The following is a 21,877-nucleotide window of genomic DNA, read 5'->3' on the forward strand; positions in this document are numbered from 1 at the left end:
ACCATCCCGGGGAGATTTTCCTATGAGGAAGAAAAATCCCAGATAGGGACAGAGGGAAAATTGTTATACCGACACTGGGTTTCCCTCCATTCTTCCTTCCCTGCACGTCCATGAATGGCTCTCAGAAATGGACACCGATTGATCCACGGACGCAGCCATGCCTGACCCTCTGCGTGGAAAGAAAGTCCTCTGCGTGGAAAAATCTCACAGCACTGGTAGAACGCGAATTATAAGCAAAAATGTGATAGATCGACCCCACTGATCACAATATATATGTATATTGAAACTCCCTCCTTTCACTTGGCTGTTCTAGAAACAATTTGATCGTTCAATCACACCCTAAACAGCAATTTATTCAAAAGAATTATAAGAGTTCGGTGGATGTTAAACAAAGATAAGTTACGACGGAAACAAAGGATTTCATAATTCAGTCATTTTTTAATAACATGGTAATGAGAAAATGCGTAAAGTTCCGCCAATTTTTGTGAGTCGATGATCTTAGTTGTGGATCCTTCACTTGTTCAAAGAGAACTTTTCATCGATGGGAAGAATTGTGAGCTGGAGTTTTAAAGAAAAACCAATTACCTGAGACGGGTACTTGAGGCCGAAGAGTAGAGGAGAAGCGTTGATTGAATTCCTTTTTTAGCGACTAATTATTTTTCGTGAAAGAGATGCGTAAGCTATTAACGCGTTTTGGCCATTCCGAAATGGAATTGTTAGCAGTCGTAAATGTGTTAAGGAAGTTAACTTTGTATCCATGTTAATCCGATCGTAAAGAGTCAGTGACGTCATAGACTTATACGTGAATGGGTTTAGCCCGTCAATGTTTCCCCTCAAATACCTCAAGAAATAGGAAAGGGAAAAATATGAGTTTTCCCTATTTTACAACCTCTATCATAATCGTCAATAGAATAAAATTGGTAAACGAGCCCAAGTCGTATTTTTTTATATGTGGAGGGAGAAAGAAACCATTATATAGGATACCAATCTTGAAATCTCGTTCGCTCCGCGATTATTTTTGTTCGGAATTGCTGAGCAGCGACGACTGTAATTCTGATTGCAGAAAGGGATTGGATGATGTGAAACGGCTGAATTTTAATTTGACCGGAGCGTCAGCTGCAGCCGTAATTGCGATTCGCAGCGACCGGTAACAACTTGGTTTGGGGTGGATTTTTAAACCGCTCCGGCCAGGTCGTTGTGGATAATTACTTCCTTCATAATTTTTTTTTGTGGACTGCGATCATCAGTTTGCTCATTCTGTTTTAACCTCCTGGAAATTAATTCCAGTATCGCATTTGCATCCTTTTCAACGCGTCGTGGGTTCCCAAGCAGGTGACGGTATCATTGTTTATCACGAAAATACTCGGTTCCTCCCTTCAAGCCAATGAAGGTTAAGCACCAGCCTGATCATAATGCTTACTCAAAAGTGCACTTACCTTTCTCTGTAATTTTTTCTTGCAATAAGAATTTCATCCACGATTGTAAGCTGCTAATTTTATTTTCCTTAAACCCTATAAGAAATCTTCACAGGTGATACTTTGTTGAAGTTTTTGGTCTTCATGAAAAACACAATTGCATGGTATGGTAATTGGAGGAAATACCAACTGCTGAGGTTGTTTGTGCCATGTTGGAGGGGTAAGGAAGGAAGGGTGGAGAGAAACGCGGTATCGGCATGAGCCTGCTCTTAACATAAGGCTCCAAGGGGATTGCGGCTTAAAGTCCCATCCGACGGACGGAGTGCTGCGCTTGAAATGTCCGCCGCTGTGAATAACTGTGGAGTTTAAAATTATGTATGTAATTAAGAAATTCTTCAGCTTCAATAACTTCATTCTTTATTTGCTCACAAACACGGTTGATATAAGCCACTTAAAATTAGGGTCCCGTTAGAAACGATAGTCAAAGCCGTGACAGCGGTTTATCTCCATCCCACATAGTCATTAAAGTCAATTTTTTTCCCGCGTGACGCATAGTTTGAATTGGTGGAAATTGAGACCATAGTATCATATCGTAATATATAAGGAAACCAACCACATGTGAAATTTAAAAATGATTTTTGTTACGACAAACACAAAACTTACTTGCCTCAACTTGCACTTTCCGTAAGAAAATTTTAAGCATTCTATGGTAATTCCAACGACACTATAATCGTTTATAGCTACTGCTTTCATTTTAAAAGCACAAGACTTAAAAATATGTCGGTGGCTCAATTCAGGTCTTATTACATTAGAGACAGCCCATAGCTCCCGCTTTGGTATTATATTAATTTATACCACTATTTTAGAGTAAATTGTAAGTAATTAAATGTTATTATTATTTTTAAGCCATTGTTTGATTGATGACCTGTCTAATTGAATATTTATTTTGCGACTCTATTTCCGGAGTATCATCACTGCATAGTTATACAAGAGGATTTGATATTTCTGTATCCGCCTTTAACAAAACAAATTGAGTTGAAACAGTTTTGTCTTGTCGCGTTTGTTGACGTATTATCCGAGTTTTTCTTAGAATTATGCCTTGAAATTGATCAGATTCTACATTTGGAGTACGCTTCACTACGGAAGTGAGGCATCGACGAGGACATCAGCGGAGAAATCAAAGGTGGAGGCATTCGAAATGTGGCGGCACAGAAGAGTGATAAAAATCAAAAGGATCAGACGAATTAGCAATGTGGGAATCCTAAGAAGATTTGAAAGAATTTGGAGATATAAAACTCCACTGCGGGCCACGGTTACGCTATTCTTGTCATTTTTAAAGTTTCAAGCTTATGTATTTTCAAATTCAAATAATTTACCGTTTCTTTCGCATTTTCTTCAACTGAATAAGCAAAATATTGAAAAATAATATTCAAGACGGTAGTGAATTAAAGTTAAAGTATTACAGGAAAATTGCCTGTAATTTTTAATTTCTAATTTGTAATGTTGTGTGCAGGGGCTCAGCTAGGAATTAAGACTGGGGGGACGGGGGGGGGGGGGGGGGTTGGCGCAACAAATACTGCGAGGTCCTGAGGGTATGGAATGCTCGCTTGGGTATTTGAGGGGTGCGGGGACCCTCCCCCAGAAAGTTTTTAATATAAATGTTACAAATGATGAGTATTACGGCTTTTGGAGGGATATTTTATTAAACTTTACACTATTCTGTAAGTAATATTAATCTAATTAAGTACAATGGATCAAACTTAAAAATTTCTTTGAGCTCTGGGGGGGTTTACTCCACAAAACCTCCCTCTCGCTGCGCCATTGGTTGTGTTTGGTACTCTTTGATTCATGTTCCCTGATTCCCGCCAAATCCATCTCGAGGACGCAAGTCCTAAGTCACGGTCCCTTCCACCCCCTCCCCCAACTCTCCGGTGCCCTCTCGACCCGCAAACCCCGTTGACTATGCCCACCCCTTCTCTCCCACCCCCTTCCCACCCCACCTTCCCTTTTGCCGGCCAGCCAACCAACTGTGTGCCACGCGCTGAGCTCCTCTTCTAGCCGCGGCAGTACTCCACGGAGTTCCGCTACTGCCGGTGTGATTCGCCCGTATCGCGTTGCGATTGAGTTGGATTGATTTCCTCGTGTCGCGTTGACGCACGTTTTTTCTTCATTTTTCAATAAAAGTTATATTCTGTATATCCTTGAGATACACCAAAGATTTTGCCTCACTTGTCGTGTGTAGTGAGTATCTTGGTGAGCATAATATTCGGGCAATAATGTGTCTTAATTTTTCGTGTGCGTGTGTGTTTTTTTTTAATATCCTTTTTTAGACGTGTTTCCTCATTTCAATGAAATTGACTCAGTATTTATTTGAGGTACAGCAAAGATTTTGCCTCACTTGCCGTGTGTCGCGAGCAACTTGGTGAACGCAGTATTTGGGCAAGGATGTGTCTTAATTTTTCGTGTGCGTGTGTGTTTTGTTTTTTTCACTAGCCTTTTTTCTTGTATCCATCAGGTATTCTAGGATTGGAAAAAGGTGCTTAGAAATTCTTTCCGATGTTTTTAGATTTCGTTTTCTCCACATGAGTTTTCACTATAAATTTATGCAAGCACTCTGTAACATCATATTGAGCTCAAGTGCTTGAGAAAAAATAGTTACTGCTATCTGGTGAATATTTATGTGTTTATTGTGTTTTGAAAACATTCTGATGGAGTGCGCCGGGAACTAATTAAGATTCCTTCTAACACTTTCCCAACAGTGGAAATCATCATAATTTAAGATCAGCTATCACAGGAGGGTGTTCAAAAGGTGAGTTCCAGATGATACTTTTTTGTTGCAAATTTATTGAGCTAACCTTTCCAATAAATGCAGAATGACTCATTTTGATGAATGTCTAAATTTTCGGGAGGGAAATCCGGGAACGTAAGCAAGATACTGAAACATTCTTTTTCACATGGACCCAAACAAAGGAACTAATTTTCTTTGCAATTCACTCCCGGTGGTAGCGCGAACTTTGAAGTGCTGAAAATGTGAATAGCTCCGTTTTCAGATAGAGTTAAATCTCGTCGCTTGTGAACATTTTCTCTTCAATCATTCAGGTTTAAAATCTTAGGAAAAATGTAATAAACAGTAAGAATCGGATTATTGGAATGTAAATATTTGTTAATAAGTGGCTAAATAGTAAATTAAAATCTGTTTCACACTACGTATGATAACTAAATGGCACTGAAAAATACTTGCTTTTTTAATGAGCAATCAGCAAATGACGATATGTATGTCTCGTTGCTTAGGCAATTTCATGAGAATAATTGTGTCGGGATAAAATACGTTTTCAATGTTTTTTTTATTTCACTATTTCATAGTGCTATCATTGAATCATAAGAACGCGACTGGAGTTGATTCACTTACCAGAAAAAGTGTTTCTACCTTGGGGAAGGAAACGGAGTTGAATATATGCCAAATTTTGATGTAGTTTTATATTTAAATTCTTTTATTCGAATGTGAAAAGGATAGGTATTTTACTAGGAAAATCAATAAGGCTACAAAAAATTTGGCCCATGCACTTCATTTATTATTGGTGTTCACAATAATTACTTTGAGCCGGTTCGGTGGTACGCAGTCTTTATGACGTTCCATTATTGCAGGTGCCTGGAGTATCAAAATACGCGCATATTTGAAAGGTCTTGTGAGAATTCGAATAACTGTACTCGGGGCGATAAGTAAACACATCAAGGGTTACGCGAAAAAAAGTAGGTACCTTCACACTCAATAATACATAGGTATTTGAAAACTCCGGCAGAACTGAGTAAGTGACTATAAAAATTTATTTAATCTCGTGCCAGTGCTTAGGATCCTACTGTGCCATTCAATACAGATATCCGTTTTGAGATATTTTTAAATTCCTATTTATTTTTTGGCTTCATTGAAATCCAATAATTTATCATCCAACTTTTCAGTTAGCTAGTGTTCATTTAACATGCCTAAATTATCTCTGCGCCAGCATTTTGGTGTGAAATTACTACATCATTCTTGTCTTTTGTGTGCTAGTGATATTTCAAAATATCTTCCATTAAGTTGAAACATAAAATAAGCCTAAATATCGTGCTCGTACAAGATTCTATAAGCATAAAGCATACCCTCACTTTGATTTTTGCTAAATAAATTGAATCGGAATGAAAAACATGCTGTTAACTTCAATGCCGAACGCAGGCTAAAATCGCTAACCTTATGAAATTAATAAAACTTTTTAAATTACAAAGGCCATGCTCTGATTTTCTGTAGCTCAAATAATTCATTTTCAGCAGCAATTTAATTACTTCAGCGAAGAAAGGGGCATAGTATTTTGCTAATAGGGCATTTTACTATGAGAAATTATCACCTTGGGGCAAAGTTTTGTAAAATGTATCAAAATTACCTAATTTATCCTTACTTCCTTTTTCCTTCCTATTTATCCTTTGCCTCATCAATTTCAAAAACAGGGAATTGTTTGCATTAGAGCCATAATCTTTGATACGAAAATAGTAACTTTCTTTTTGTTTGGTATAAGAAATTTGCGGCGGTATTTGTGCTTGGAATTGACACAGGCATATTACTTTTTACAAATCTATTTTGGTAAATATTCCTAGGTTATGAGCGTAATGAATAATTTAAATTTTCAGGCTCATGTGTGGTTAAGACCTTCATTTTTAGTCTAGTTTTACACCCATTTATCACCGGATAGCATGTATGCACCTACTTTACCGTTATTTTTATTTCAGTATGCTAACGAGAGAATTATTTGTGAAGCCTAGTGGTATCATTGTTTACCATCCCCAAATTAATGAATAGGTTGCCGGAAACTAATGAGTTTATCATTTTGTTTCATAGTAGATACCATCTCAACATTACTGTTATCTCAATGTGATTTTGGATGAGCTAACAACACGTGAAGCGTTAATTGGTTAGTCCTTCGTGCTTAAGTTTATAGAGTTAGCTGACATTAAAGGCATTCCATTTTTTCTCTCGTTGTTTGAGGAAATTTGAGCATGTCACTTCCACGAGGTAAATAAGTCATTATGTCTCTTTTAGGCCACCTTTATCACTTCACGAAAATAAAAGATTGCAGGGCACTCCTTTCTTACTTTACAGCAATTTTATTTGTAATAGAATCATGATGCTCCCCAGTTTCGGTTTTTATCATCCCCTAATGTTTAATCCCTTGATCGTATCTCGCACCTCATCGCCAAAACAGTCAGGCATAAGAGTCCCTGGGGGTCGGTTAGGTGTAGTGGCTAGTGTGCTTGCTTCCCACATGGGCTCTGGTTCAAATCCCGGTGTGGCAGAGAATTTTCAGAGACCACCCAATCCTAGCTTGAATGAGGAGGGCATTTCAAGGGCAATATTCCGTCCGTCGGATGGGACGTTAAGCCGCAGTCCTCTTGGCGCGTTTCGTTAAAAGCAGACCAATGCCGACGCCAGGTTTCTCTCCACCCTTCCCTCATGGCAGAAATGATCTTAGCTGTCGGTCGCCTCCTCCAAATACCATGCACCATAAGAGTCTCACATGCCCTCAACAAAGCTGTGTTGCCTTCTCTTTCCATGCCTGAACTCTAGAAGCTTTCATTTAATATGGATATAACCTACTTAAAAATAACTTTGACTCGACCACTGACTGCTTTGAGCTGCTTTTTCTGTTCAACTTTAGGATACCAAGTCAATCAACCCAGTTGTACTACCTACTTGATCTGTCTATCCCCAAGATATTTCTCACTAAGTGTTCAACTTTGTATCGCCTTTCCTCCATTATAAATCCACTCCCTCACTCTGTCGATCCATTTTATTTATCACGGAAAATTTTTATCACTTAAACCTTGTCGCCTCTATTGACGAATTAAATATTTCCTCTTTCCTTTTATGCGTCTTCTATGTAAATTTTTTTTCTTGTTGCTGTGTTTTGTCCTCATTCATGTTTTTCTATACTCCACGATAAGTTGTTACTGCTACGTGTGAAATTTTTTTCGAAATAAGGAAATGAGTGCTCTTTTAACTCAACTAATCCTCCTAATGCCACCAAAATGTATTACTGGCAAAGTTCCGATGTAAATTTAAGAATTTAGGAGTACTTAATGAAAAACATGATATGGAGTTACTATTTTAGATATCAATGTAATTTTTTTAATACTTCATTAACAAGAAATTATTTATCGATTTCACTATTCTAATACATTTGGTAAAAGGTAAATCAAGGAATGTATTAAATTACTAAGATTTTAATTCAGGTCTACGCTCAAGCCGATATATAGGCTCCCAGCACTTTTCGCCCATGGAGCAAGATTCATTACATGTCGGCCCGTGGCGCCAAGAGGGTTAAATAAAAGGTCCATCACTTTTGACGAGTGAAACATAATTGCGAATGGAGAGAGTGAGAATATCAAAGCCCCTGCGATGGCTGAAATCTTTGATAGACTAGTGAAGATAACCTTGCTTGTGTGACAAAGCCACGGATCGAGATAGGCGGAGAAAGAGGAAAGTAGCGACTGTGTCGTCCAGGGAGCGATTTTTCTTTGACCTTGTCACGTCACCTAACGGCGGGGAGGTAAATAGGCAACCGCTAAAAGCGTGTTGGTCCGATAGAAAAGGAAATTAGCATTTTCCACTCGGAGGAAAAATTGCCGCGGCAAATAAAAATGGGGAATGTATGCATTTTTTATTTTTGCTAGCCGCGGGTCCCTTAGCCTGTACTATCGTCCATTCCTCCAAGGATTTCTCGGCACGCTATACTCCCGACCATAGTTACCACGCTCACTTTTATCCGCATTGTGCAGATTAATGTGCTCAGGTGCATCCACGTTTTCGCCTCGCGTGAATTTATCCCAGCACACGTACACATGCATACGCTGGTCGATGAAGCGCTGCCATATTCATTACCCTGCCTATTTTTTTTTTCTACTTTATCGCGGATGGAGAGTGTTCGCCGATTTTTTCAGCAATTAACTCCAGCTCCTCAAGTGTTTTTTTTTAACCTCACAATGCCCGCGGGGGTACTTTATCAGTACAAAATATAGAAAAAGAAGGACTTGGCCATTCGTCCCTCATTTTACTTTTTAAAATTTCCAAGAACAGGCTCTTACTTTTTCCTCTATTTTATATTTTGAGATAACTTCATTTCTTAATGTTCAGAAGATTTTTTTCCAACCATCGTTTAATATTTCAACAACTCTTAATGTATTCACCTATTTATAGATTTTCTCTAGCACCCACTGCATATAATGGCCTATGATTGCGTGAATAAATTTTTTGTTCAAGGAAAGGAAAATTAACATTGCACACACCACCTTTATATTTCACACCAGAGTTTCAACGCTTTTTTTCATTTTCCAGATCTTTTCCAGACCTAAGTTGCCGATAAATTGTCAATGTTGAACGAACAAAGTGAACTGTGTTTCCTTGTATCTTGGTTTCACAAATTTAAGCCGGGAGCCCCACATTATACTTTTAAAGCTCACACTCCATGGTTTAAAATAATTGTTAATTTGGGCCTTTAAAAAGCCTCTACATTTACCGTTTCAGTTATGCTATTAAGTGTATATGATCTGATTTCAATACGGTATTACTTTTCCATTTTGATTTTCGTGCGATGAAATTATCTTAACTTAATACCTTTAAACATTTACATTGGAACTATAAATAATGACATTGGAGCATTTGAAGCAAACAGTTGACTTGTACTTAAGGTGTATGGTGGGAATAAGAGGAAATTCATGAATGAGATAGGGCTAATTAGTTTTCCTTGACGACGCTGTAACTGAATACTCTTGGTGTGGGTCGACTTGTTACTGAATGGTAGGGAAAGGCTAGGAATATACAGGATGGAGAAAAAGTGTGCCACGGATTTTTAACTCTGGATAGTTGATGCCCGCAAGAGAGAAAATTACTGATGATGTTTAGGTCGAAAACGCGCCATTTTTAACTACAAAAGCTTTGAGTCAAGCGCTCCAATTGGTCGCGAGTTTGCCTTGTTGCCGGATGACTCCGAACGTTTCGCCTGCCGAAGATCGCGATGTATCCAATCTTGGGGCCCGTATTTGAATCCGCCAGGGTCGCGACACTTCAATTTTATTTGCATTGCTATACGTAAAATGAAAAAAAAATCCGTTTTCAGCTGTTAGGTTGAATGTGGAATCCCCGGAAGATTCGAGCCCAGTCGCCGAGATTTAGGGGCTGGCGCGATGCCATAGAACTAGCTAGCTGCCTTGGATACATCTTGGTAATAATAATAATAATAAATAGCTGATACTGTTGTGCCACTGTTGCATAACATCGAAAAGACTATAGCCGAAAAAATAAATAAGTACCGAGAATTGGCAATAGAAATAAAAAGAATATGGAAGAGGTTTATTTAGCTCCAACTGTCATCTCCCCAACCGGTATCATCCTAAAACATGCACAAAACAGTTTCAAAATACCCAACCTTCATCAAAATACATACATCAAATTGCAAAAGGCTGTAATAATTTCAACATGCCATATCACGAGAAAATTTCTCAACGCAATAAAACGGTAAAGAGTTACTTTGGTGAGAACCCGTGCTCTTTACACTAACGCAACTCGGTGAAAACTGAAGAAAATTTAAGGAAAAAATATAATGATAATAATAATAGTAAAAATATTAATATGTGTTTAACATATATATATTTTTATTGCTCCTTAAATATTTTAAAATATCATAGTACAAAGCGAGGTTGGAACTTCAGGTGATTCCAGAGGATTTTACCTGTTGGTGGCATCAACTTTAAAAAAAAATCGTAATACTTTAATATTAAACGTATATTTCAACATAAAAAAGTCTTCCAGATACTAAAATAGAACCTTTGGTACATAAGTAGTATAAAGTAGTATAGCCGGCCTCGGTGGCGTAGGGGTAACGTTCTCGCCTGCCAAACAAGAGGTCGCGGGTTCGAGTCCCGCCTGGGTAGGTTTCCCCCGTCCAGGGCATGGTCGTTTGTGTACGTTTTCTTGTTACATTTGTTGAACACCCCGGTGTAAAATGGCCAATAAGAGCTGTATCCGGTGGTTTGAGCATAAAATAAATAAAATAAAATAAAAAAATGTGCTCTATAAGTAATGATGCAGCTTATAAACAATGGATAGTCAGTCGCGATCGACAATAAGAAAAAAATTGGAGAACGAGCCGATTTTGAAATGTGACCTTCGGCTACCAAACATCGGAACAATGGGATCGCAGTCACGAAAATGTTGCCGATCTCTCTCTGCTCTAGGTAAATGGGGAGTCGTCCATCTTGTACGCAGAGAATAGGGCTGTGGGACACGGGGACAGGTCGGGGAAATTAGGGCTAGGAGGTTACACGCAAAAAGCACCGTCCTTCCGCATTCTCTGCCTCCGCACTGAAATACGCACGTGGAGGCACAAGATGCGGATGCAACGACTCACAGTGTCTCCGACTAGTTGAGGTTTCACTATATCTGTGTAAACGTAAAGATTTTTTGAGGAGTTTGTAATACCTCTTTTTTCTCTTTTTCCTATATTATCCTTAGCGCTAATCTCTGCTCTTGCCCCATCAACGATTTCAGCTAGCTCATCATCTGTCAACGTTGAATCTTTAAATGATAATCTAATAAGAACAGCTGATAATAACAATAGGTCATTTTTTATCTTTTCCTTGCCTTTTCCACTAAAGCCTGACAAAGTTCTATTGAATAAGCTGGTAAACGATTCATACGTTCCTGGAGACAATGAGTATTTTACTCCGCTCGCTGAAATTTGCACAGACCGTGGTAATATGCGTTCATCAACTCCAACCTGATTAATCCTTACACTCAATCTATCAATATAGCGCATTACTTCATTTGAAATGTAAGTTTGTTTTCGTGCGCTGGAGGCAATGTATGGCCTTGCAAATGCCACCGCAATGCTGTCATAAGTACCAATGGGAATTGTAAAGTATGAATCATCTTGAAGTTTCACATTTATAACTTCTTTATCCCCTCGAACTAATCCCTCTTCAGTCCGGGTCCTATTATCCTTAGGAGTCGATTCGTCTGCTCCGCGAGAAGCTGGGGTAAAGTTATCGATAACGGTAGGTGTGTCTTCGGGAGCTTTTTTTACCTCAATAGGAGGAATAGAAATTTCAGCAGGTGTATCTTCGGGGGCTTTATTTACCTCAATAGATGGAATGGAAATCTCAGCAAGACCTACATACCACTCGTTATTGTCTAAATCGATGCGATGACTCAACTTTGTACGATAATGAGCTATCGTATTTCTCGGGAAAAAATCCCTCGAGCTGTCGCTGGGGAGTGTGAGATAAAATTCATTCATACCTTATGAACGGAAGAAGCACGAATCCACGAGTTAAAAGACGATGGGTATCCGTCCCACTTGATAAAGTACTCTAAATTAGAACCACTCCCCCGACGTCTCAAAATTTTCTCAATCCTGTACTCCGTGTCGGGAGACACGTTGACTTTTACTAATTCCTCTGCATAGAAACCTCCTTTTATATCCTCCCCGTTCAAATCTTTCAATTCATACGTCGGTATTGGTTTTGCTCGATCAATGTTTGAAACTTGAAATATCTCCTTAGTATAATTTGGTGTGTATCCTTTGGCGAACGGAAGCCTCTCTTTGCTGATTCTCACGTAATCATCCTTATTGAATGTTACATTCACCTTTCTTAAGCTTTTTCTCCGACTGACAATGACAAATGCATTTTTTGCATTCACTTGAGATGGAGCTACCCCGATACGTGAATGGCTGCTATCATTATATGATCTAATGAGTTTCTGAAGCACATCGATATATTTATAAGTTGCGTATTTTGTAAAATATTTATACATTTTTGTCTTGAGAGTTCTATTAAAGCGTTCCACGAGGCTAGCCTTAATTTCGGGATTATTAGTAGTGTAAAACTTTACTCCTTGATTCGAGAGAAAACTTTTAAACTTACTATTAACAAATTCCCCTCCCTTATCGCTCTGAATTTTCAATGGTTTGCGTTCGCGAAATATGACCTTAAATGCTTCTATAATTTCCTCTGGTCTTTTTGACTTGAGAGGACTTGCCCACGCATAGCGGGAAAATATGTCTATTACGGTTAAAATGTAACAGAACCCATTGTTGTATTTTTTCTAACTTCTCAAATCATTTAAATCACATTGCCAACACTCATCTATGTAGTTTACTTCGTAACGGTTTCTAACAAACTTTTTTCTCGCCGGCTTGTGACGCGTGTACGCTTCTTGAGATTCCAACCACTCGCGAATTGTTTTTATCGGGATCCCAGTCGCTTTATTTAATTTGTGTTCTGTGGAAAAACCAGCAGGATGTGCGGGATTGTTGTACACGCTAGCTAATACGTCGTGTCCCACTCTTCCCCGAACATTTTTGGTACCCTTTTTCGCTTGCTTCGCCTTGGAATTGATCTCGGAGATGTCCATCGCTCCTTTGGAGATATTCTTTGCGCCCTTGGAGGTGTGCTTGGCTCCCTTGGAGGTGTGCTTGGCTCTCTTGGAGTTGCTATTATCCGCTTCATTTTTTTCGGTGGAGAATCGCTTTCGATTTGTTCCTTTATTCGTGCCCATGTCGAATCTAACTCTGAATTTGTCCTCTTAATTTCGTCTAACCGCCTTCTCATTGCATTGCTACCCTCAACTACTTGTGTTGGTGGTGTGTGTTTCACTATTGGAACGTGTATGGGGGATTTAAAGTCTGACACTGAGTCGAGATATTTATCGAGTATCCTTTTATACAAATGCCACTTGTCAATATCCTTGAGCCTTTTACTCGCTAACACAAGTTTCATTTCCTTATCCAATTTACTCAGCCTAGCCTTTGCACGACTTCGATCAAAGACTTCGGGACTCACTACGAGCATTTTATGCAAACTCATTTTCCCAGCAGGCTACCGATCACACCGCTTAAAATCGAACCCAGTAGTAATGGCAAAAAGCCTCCTTTTTGTACGAGAAGCGCTCGTTTTCTTTTTACACTCGTCCCCCGTTCAACCAACTTTCTCAGTGTGTTACGATGCTTGGATAATTTTCGTTTCAATCGCTTATCGATCTTATGATTTCCGTTTAGAGTATTGAGGCAACAATCGCAAATTGTTTTAATCAACTCCTCGTCCGAGCTATTCAATATGGCAGTACGTAATTTAGGCTTTGCAGACTTTAGGACGTGGAGCAAGTGTTTATTGTTCTTCAATCTTTTCATCGCGTTGGGGCATGTAAATGACAGTGGCCCCGTCTTGGGGAAAAATTTTGGTTCTAAAGCGGAATCTGTCGTCCGTGTCCTGACCAAGATCTAGAACCAAATAACCGAATGGTTCTTGCGTAACTTGCTTATATACCCTCTCCAATTCCCCCGATTTTTCCGGATAGACCTGCCTAGCTAAATGACCAAATTGTAACTTATCTCTGGGGTTTTTGAACGCGACAATATACTTTGTATTCAATGATATATTTCTCGATTGTGGGCTCTGATAGAAAATATTCTGCGTGATCAAAAACACTGAAATGTTAAAGTGATGTGAACCTCTGGTGAATAATTTACACACATCTTTGCTGTAGGCTCCCTCGCTCATCAAGTCATCGATTATGTATAATGTTGGATTGCCACCAAATTCTTCAAAAGGTGGTATTTCGGAGAAAAAGTGAACAGGTAATCGAATTTTAGGCTCACTTCCTGGAGCACAGCACCAAATTATCTTACGTATGGGACTATCTAACATATAGTTCAAGTTCTCTAAAAACCTTGTTACGAATGTGGTCTTCCCACATCCTGACGGACCTGCACAAATGCATGTAAAAGGATGTTTCCATGTTAACGTCATGATTAACACTGGAAATTTTTTATTACTTTTTTATCATTTATAAAACTTTTACGAAGAAAAAAAAAGTCAAAATATTGATTAATATCGAAAATTTCTTAGAGCGACGTCCTCTAAATCGAAATATACCTCGTTTGGTAAACTCTGATATACGTCATCGCACATTACCGTTTCAATTTGACATTGAACATTCGGTTTAATGCGATGACGCACGATAGGTTCGTCACTCTCCATTATCCTTTTATATGCTACATCGAATATATTATTACAAATATATTCGATGCAGAGGTGATACAAGGTTTTTGGATTATTGCTATTCATTGTGTGCGTGTGTGTTAATACTGAAAATAAAAAGTAAAAAAATTACACATGATGATGTTATAAGTAACACAAAAATGTTTTTATCATATTTAAACTAGTTCTATCAATTTCAAGTGTTACCAAACGCCTCATCATGTGTACGTTTTTGAGGAATTCTATAATGCCCCCAAGCAAGAGTATTGATACCATCCTCACAGATGTATCTTTTATCATCAAATGGGTTTAAAGCGACTTTATTCATTTCTAATGTAAATATCTTATGTTTCCTACTTCTAATTACGTTCATTTTTCGAAATTCTGTCAAATTTTCGTATAAACATTTTGAATAATCATTAAAAGATAAGCATTTATTTATTACACATTTTGTTATACCTTTAGCTTTCTTTTTCTCCTTACTCCCGTCAACCTTGAAAGAATAAAGTTTACTTCTGAGACCAATAAAATGAGTCATAATATTTCCATCACATTCATCTTTAAATTTCCCCAACACCTTTTTATTTATTATTGAGTAACAAGGATGATCTTTGGAATAGTTTGACGTATCGAAAGATTCTAAATTTTCTAGTATATTTTTATATACATCATCTGTTTTTATTTCGTAAATAAAGCTGTCAGTATCCATGTAAGATAACTTGATGTTTTTATCATATTTGGGTAGCATTTCATGATAATGAAAATTATACATCAACGTCTTACTTAATTCTAATACACTAAATCCAGTAGAAATTGGTTTGTTCATTTTAATGCTTGTCCTTCTGAGGTGAACTGCTGCCAGTGACTTACTAAAGATTGTTCGATCCAAAAATTCAGATTTTGATATTAGTTTATCTAATCTTTTTTCGCTTGTTACTAATTCTAATCGAATTCTTTTTCTAACATCTTCCATCATTTTCCCGTATATTGCATTAGAAAGCAATTTGTAAAAATCTCTGTCAAAATCGTTGGATGCTGATTTTCTTTTTTCAGTATTTAGATCAATATATGACTTTAACCACGGTGATTGATTGAATTCAATTACTCGATGTACTTTAAGGAGTTTCATGCCTAGGGAAAGAGCCTGCTTAAGGTTTACATAATGAATTATATATTTAGTTTTATTTTCTAGTGTTGTTAAAAGTTTTTTATGCTTTCCACCGGGAGGAATTTTGTTTTCCGGACAAAGAGGTAGATCATTATGATTATCATGAAGAGAATCTGGATATGACAAATCAACCTCTAAAATGTATCCCACTTGACTATCATCTGGAATGTTTTTAACGATCAGATTATTTATTTCCTTGTCAGTTAACCACCTAAACTTTGAGTGAGGAAGTGGTCTTGACAATGCCCATCCATACAAGTTATTAGCATCTAGGTATATTAAATAATTAGATTCACAATCAGATTTAAAATTAGTCATATACCTATTGTTAGCCTCGCAGTATCTTTTAGAACACTGTGATATTCCACCTCGAATACCTTTCTCAATCATTAACAACATATCATAATCAGTTAAAAGTTCCAATTCGATGTCTGTATACTTTAGCATTGCGTCGAAACTTAAGCCTGGAGTAGTATAGTACCATGATGGATCAAGTTTATATGTGCCAATACATATGTTTCTAAAGTTTTCAAAGACATCTGCAAGAAGAGTTACGTCACTTTTTAGGTATACATCACTATAATCACCTAGCGTTTTACACTTAAAGGAAGACCATACATTCAATGCATGTGTGTAATCATCGTCTGATATACATTCATCAGTTAATCTGTTATAAAATTTTTCTTTACTCGGTAGAAAACAATCATCAAGTCTCTCAACACAATTGGTGTAATCATATGGATATACACCTTTTCGCGTAATTATATGAGCTAAATCACCAAATATTTCATTTGTGAATTTAAATTTTCTCAAGTTAGATACAAGTGTAGCTAATGATGCAGACATAAATCGAAACGTATCAACGAATCGAATTTTAAATTTTTTTTCTATTTTTTTTGCAAAAGAAATGTATTTTTCCTCAGTGCTTGGTATTACAAATATTTCTCTCTCATCATAGGCTAGCTCACGTACAATGAAATGACCATCGTAGGCTGACAAATTGTGTATAAATATGGGTAAAAAGTCTGGCATTTTATACTTTAAGTTACATAGTTTATGTGCTGGACCGCGATACCTTCCTGTCAAATGGTCATGATCTTTGACCCTATCTTTACCTAACTCTTTCTCACAAATGTGACAATTCACTGAGGTAAGAAATATACTTTCTTCTTCCTCAGTCAGCGGATTTATTGGGATAGTGTTCTTATATATTTCATAAATTTTCACTGCTTCGTCTTTTATTCTGTTAATGAATACTCGTGCTGCATTTGGTCCTCGATATAAAATCGGTTTTTGACAACCATCTGGTGTAACTAACATATAACAGAAACTAAATGGTTCATGCGTTTGAATAACATTCGTAAAGGATTCCTTTGGTGAAGGATTACAAGTGCTAACATCCTTTAAAAGACATTCAAAGTCTGCATAGATTACATAGGGTATGCGAAAAAAACGATTCAAATTTGTAAATTTTAAAATTTTGTTTTCTTCATCTGGCATTATAACTTTACTAGGCACACCTGTTCCCTTACAGAGAGCTTTATGTTCCATAAATTTTGTCATATCCCTAAAATGTATAAAGCAACGTTTGCAAATACTTATACTGTGGTGATGTTTTGTAATTTGCGATTTAATCAATTTATTGAAATTTTTAACCCAGCAATAATGTCCTGTCTTATCGTTTGTGATGTATAGCAAATCACGATGATCATCTAATTCTTCATCAACTATTTTCATTGGATACACATTGTTCTTTTCATCTAAACCAAAGAGATTAATTGAAATATTATTCATCCTCTCAAACTTGATGATGTCCTTTGGATCAACCGGATACTTGATACAATCCCAATTATATGCGTTTCGAAATTCATTATTATTGTAATTCCAAACAAGATTTGGATGATCTATAATGTTTTTGGACCAAATAGCATACTTAAAACAATAACGATCATTATTCTTTACATTTACAACTGATTTAGTATTTTTTATTTTAGCCGGTAATTCAATATATGTAGATCCGCGAAGTGGATTATATTTATTAATGCGTAATTCCAAACCAATCACTTCAGAAAGTGACCAACCAGAGCCTTTGGCTTGGAATTCAGATTTTTCCTTTAGTATTTTGGAAAACGCTTCATCTATTATTTCATCAATCATATCGATAAGTAAAACACGTGTATTAGGTGTTTTAAATGCCGTGTCAAGTTCTTCCTTTTCATTCTTACGAAATTTACAGATTAACACCAAATTAAATTTAATTGAATTGTTTTCAATAACTCCTTCGTTAAGTTTTTCAAATAATTTTTGTTTAATATCGTTTAGAAATGAAATAACATCTATACTGCTATTTTGCTCTGGTGTTATCCAAAACGTTTTAAGTCTGGACCGAATTGCGGATTGTATTTGATTAAAACCTCTACCAAGTTGAACTGTAACATAATGCCTATGCTCATTGGTGTTCTCATGAGGCATAGCCTCATCAATGCTGTAGAAGGTTTCACAATAAGTACAATATCGTCGACCTTTCAAAATGTCTAATCTAGCTTTTAAATTTCTGAAAGTTTCCAAATCATTAATTACATCGTTTTCAAAAATTATTCTTTCATTTATGCGTGTTAAGGCAAACTCAATTTCTTCTTCCGTATTATAGACCCCAGCTTGAAAATAATTAAGAATTTCCTCATTGTTTAACGATTGAGTAAGATTGTGTATATGGTTGGTTGTGTTATCGTGCGGTAATTCATCACTTAAGCAATAATACTCTTCGCAAGTTCTACAATATTGTCTGTTTTTAAAATTATCTATTAAGTTTTTCATATTTTGATAAGTTATTTTATCATCTATAGAATCATTATTAAATATTACATTATTGTGAATATCATTATGCGCTTGAATTAATTCCTCAATTGAATGGAAGATACCAGAATTAAATTGATTAAAAATTTCTTGATTGGTTGACATTTTTTGTTTGCGTTTAGGTATGTTTGAATGTGAAACAGCCTGAAATAAGAATATTGCTATTTATTATAACTGATGAGTATAACTTTCTAAATATATGGAAATTGATGGTTGTGTTCATAACGATCATTGTCACAATCAAAACCCATTTCGAATAAATATGCTTCTTCCTCCAAAATAACATGATATGTCACTAGATTGAATATATGTCTTGGTAAAGACTGGCAAAAAATCATAATGATATTATCTGTATTGTTCTGTACTACTCTATGAAAAACATATCCTTGTGTATCTTCATTGTTTGTGATACTATATGATTGTCTAACAATAACTTTCGATATTTTTTCCAAGCATAAATGAAACAATGTATTCATTGTAAATGTGATCTTTTTTAAGTTTACTGCAATGGAAAAGTAAAACATATCAAAATGTGTTTACTATTTCTTTCTCAATTAATATATATATCTGAATGGGAAGAACATTTAAGTAATATTTCAAGATCAATTTAATGTTATTCATCAAGAGAATATTATGTGAAATTTGGCTACAGCTTAAAGGAAGTGCAAAATTCGTTTTCATTTCTGCAAAATATATTATACTGTCTGTAATTTGTTGAATACATAATAAACGTAACGACTTCATAATTGCTTACCTCTAGTAGTGCGAAGAGACTGAAGAATAGGTACTGGACCAAGAAGCAAAATGGTGCACTCTGCTACAAAATGCGGTACTGATGTGTGACACAAGTAGCGTGAACATAGAGAACAACGTTTCTCTTGAGAAGCAAGGAGATGAAGAACTATGATCTGCACGCTAATCGTTAAAAATCAGAACTGTACTTTCCTTTGGAAACGCTGCTGTATTTATAAACGCATCCGATGTTAAAAAATAAAAATTTCTGGAGAGATGGAGTGTGGGTACATCATCCAGTTAAGACTTGATTCGCTCTCCAAGGAGGCTGGTGTATGCAACGTGATGTGGGAAAAGTTCAAGGCTAATGGGTGGAGGCGCTTTGCTCGGAGCGAAGACATGCTTGAAGGTGAACTTGAGGTGAACAGACTATGAACGCTGGAGCAGGTGGCTGACGTGAGAAAATGATAATAAATTTAAAGAAGGAATTTTCAAAGCTAAAGTGAATGCATGCTCCAAGGAGAAATTGAGGACGAGTATAATTCAAGGAGAGTCGAGCAGGTGTACATGATGTGAAAAAGCTCAAGGCTAACTGGCTGAGGACGCTTTGCTTGAAAGGTTAACACACGGTCCAAGGAGAAAATGAGGACGAGTATAATTCAAGGAGAGTCGAGCAGGTGTACGTGATGTGAAAAAGCTCAAGGCTAACTGGCTGCAGACGCTTCGCTTGAAAGGTTAACACATCTCCAAGGAGAAATTGAGGACGAGTATAATTCAAGGAGAGTCGAGCAGGTGTACGTGATGTGAAAAAGCTCAAGGCTAACTGGCTGAGGACGCTTCGCTTTAAAGGTTAACACACGCTCCAAGGAGAATCGGACTTGAGATAAAAAATGAAATAGCACTTACCTTACCGCGAACAGGGGAGTGGGATGAGGGTGAAGTGTGGTGTGAGTTGCCCGAAGATTTTGTATATAAGACGATCCTTTTCGAGGTTGCATCACAGCGTCTTACCGTCGTCCTCACCGTCGTGGTACACCTTGCAGTTTGCCTTAGACCGTCGTCACCGCAACTCCAAGCCTGCTTTCGCCGCACTTCCAGCCTGCAATTGTTCTCATCATCGTCGTACACCTTGCAGTTTGCCTTAGACCGTCGTCACCGCAACTCCAAGCCTGCTTTCGCCGCACTTCCAGCCTGCAATTGTTCTCATCATCGTCGTACACCTTGCAGTTGACTTCTACCATTGCCGCAGTTGATTCCTGCAATCCAATCCATAGTTCCAGCCTTCTAAATTGTAAGTAAGAAAATATTATTAATATCATTCATATGAGAATCATACAGATGTAATAGATTGACAATACATCAAGTTTCAAGTAAAAATGATAATATGATAATTCTTAAAAATACTTACTGAGATACAATATTACATTCAAACTTATGCTTTATTTTATAGACCATGAATACTAAACCGACGACTACCACCACTGCTGCTGGTACCTCACATGAACTGACTTACGCGACCGTGACGTCCCGTAAGGGTAGCAGCAGAGCAGCAGCAGCATCCGCCTCCACTGCCGGATCATCATCCTCCGTCATCTCGCCAGTGTTTGCATCGCTGATGAGATGTCAGGAGGAAAATTTGTGTGTGAAGAAGGAGAAGCTGGTAAAACAAATGAGATATCCGGTGGAAAGTTTAGAGAGCATAAACACGCAATACGGTGATGCACTAGTGGCACATTTTCTGTTCGATGGGAGGAAGAGGAAGCTCTTCCTCCCAAAATACTTTAAACTAACAAAAAAGGAGATAAGTGAATACAACTACTTTGAAGAGAAATTTTCAATTTACCTAGATGTGGATAATATCATTAAAATTGAAAATTGAAAAATAAAGATAACTTAAGTGATTGATTCTTGTGTCTTATTCATCAACAATGTAACCCTCAAATTTTCTCCTCGGATTTGGAAAAATATAAAAAATCCAAAAAAAAAAAAAAATTAAAAAAAAAAAAAAATTTCAAAAAAAAAAAAAAAAATTTCAAAAAAAAAATTTTCAAAAAAATTTTTTTATATTATTCCTAGACCTAGACCTAGACCTAGACCTAGGCTAGACCATGGCTACACCATGGCTAGATACGAGTTATTCTATGGTTGATATTATCGGTCAACGTTAAGGGGAGGTTAAGGAATCATTTCTGCTATCCCTACACAGTCTGGGATTGAACTATACAAGCTGTATATATTTTGTCAACCTTTATGAGTATAGGTTAAGTATTTTATAGCATTCACTTAGCTAGCATAGCATATAGATCCGTTCATTATTCTCAACCTATTAAGCTATAGGTTGCTATGTAACATGCTTGATGAGCATAGCTTGATGAGTATAGCTTTAAGAGCATAGCTTTAAGAGCATAGCTTTAAGAGCATAGCTATGAGAGCTTAGCTCTAGATAGGCGGATAAGTTCCACCAGTACTTCATTAGGAAGAGTAGGTACTTACCCGAGCTGCAACTGGTGATTCCAACGAAGTCCTCAGTCCTCCCCCTTTGGGGAGGGTGGTGGGCCCGAAGGCCCAGGTGAAGTGATTCCAGCGTATGCTGCACGGCTATTTATACGAATCTTAAAGAGGCCAACACCCAACTTCTCCTCAT

General features: G+C 37.2%; 1 protein-coding gene across 1 annotated transcript; it reads right to left on the minus strand.

Moving 5' to 3' along the window:
• Positions 1-19,026: 19,026 nt before the first annotated feature.
• LOC124162180 lies at positions 19,027-21,200 on the minus strand. The gene is made up of 2 exons (XM_046538612.1): positions 20,747-21,200; positions 19,027-20,517 (listed from the first exon to the last, which is right to left on the minus strand). Exons 1-2 carry the CDS (start codon positions 20,824-20,826, stop codon positions 20,283-20,285), a joined length of 315 nt encoding a protein of 104 aa, XP_046394568.1. The 5' UTR covers positions 20,827-21,200; the 3' UTR covers positions 19,027-20,282.
• Between the last annotated feature and the right edge of the window lie 677 nt (positions 21,201-21,877).

This window comes from Ischnura elegans, chromosome 7 (genome assembly GCF_921293095.1).
Source record: "Ischnura elegans chromosome 7, ioIscEleg1.1, whole genome shotgun sequence".
In the NCBI taxonomy this organism is placed as follows: domain Eukaryota; kingdom Metazoa; phylum Arthropoda; class Insecta; order Odonata; family Coenagrionidae; genus Ischnura; species Ischnura elegans.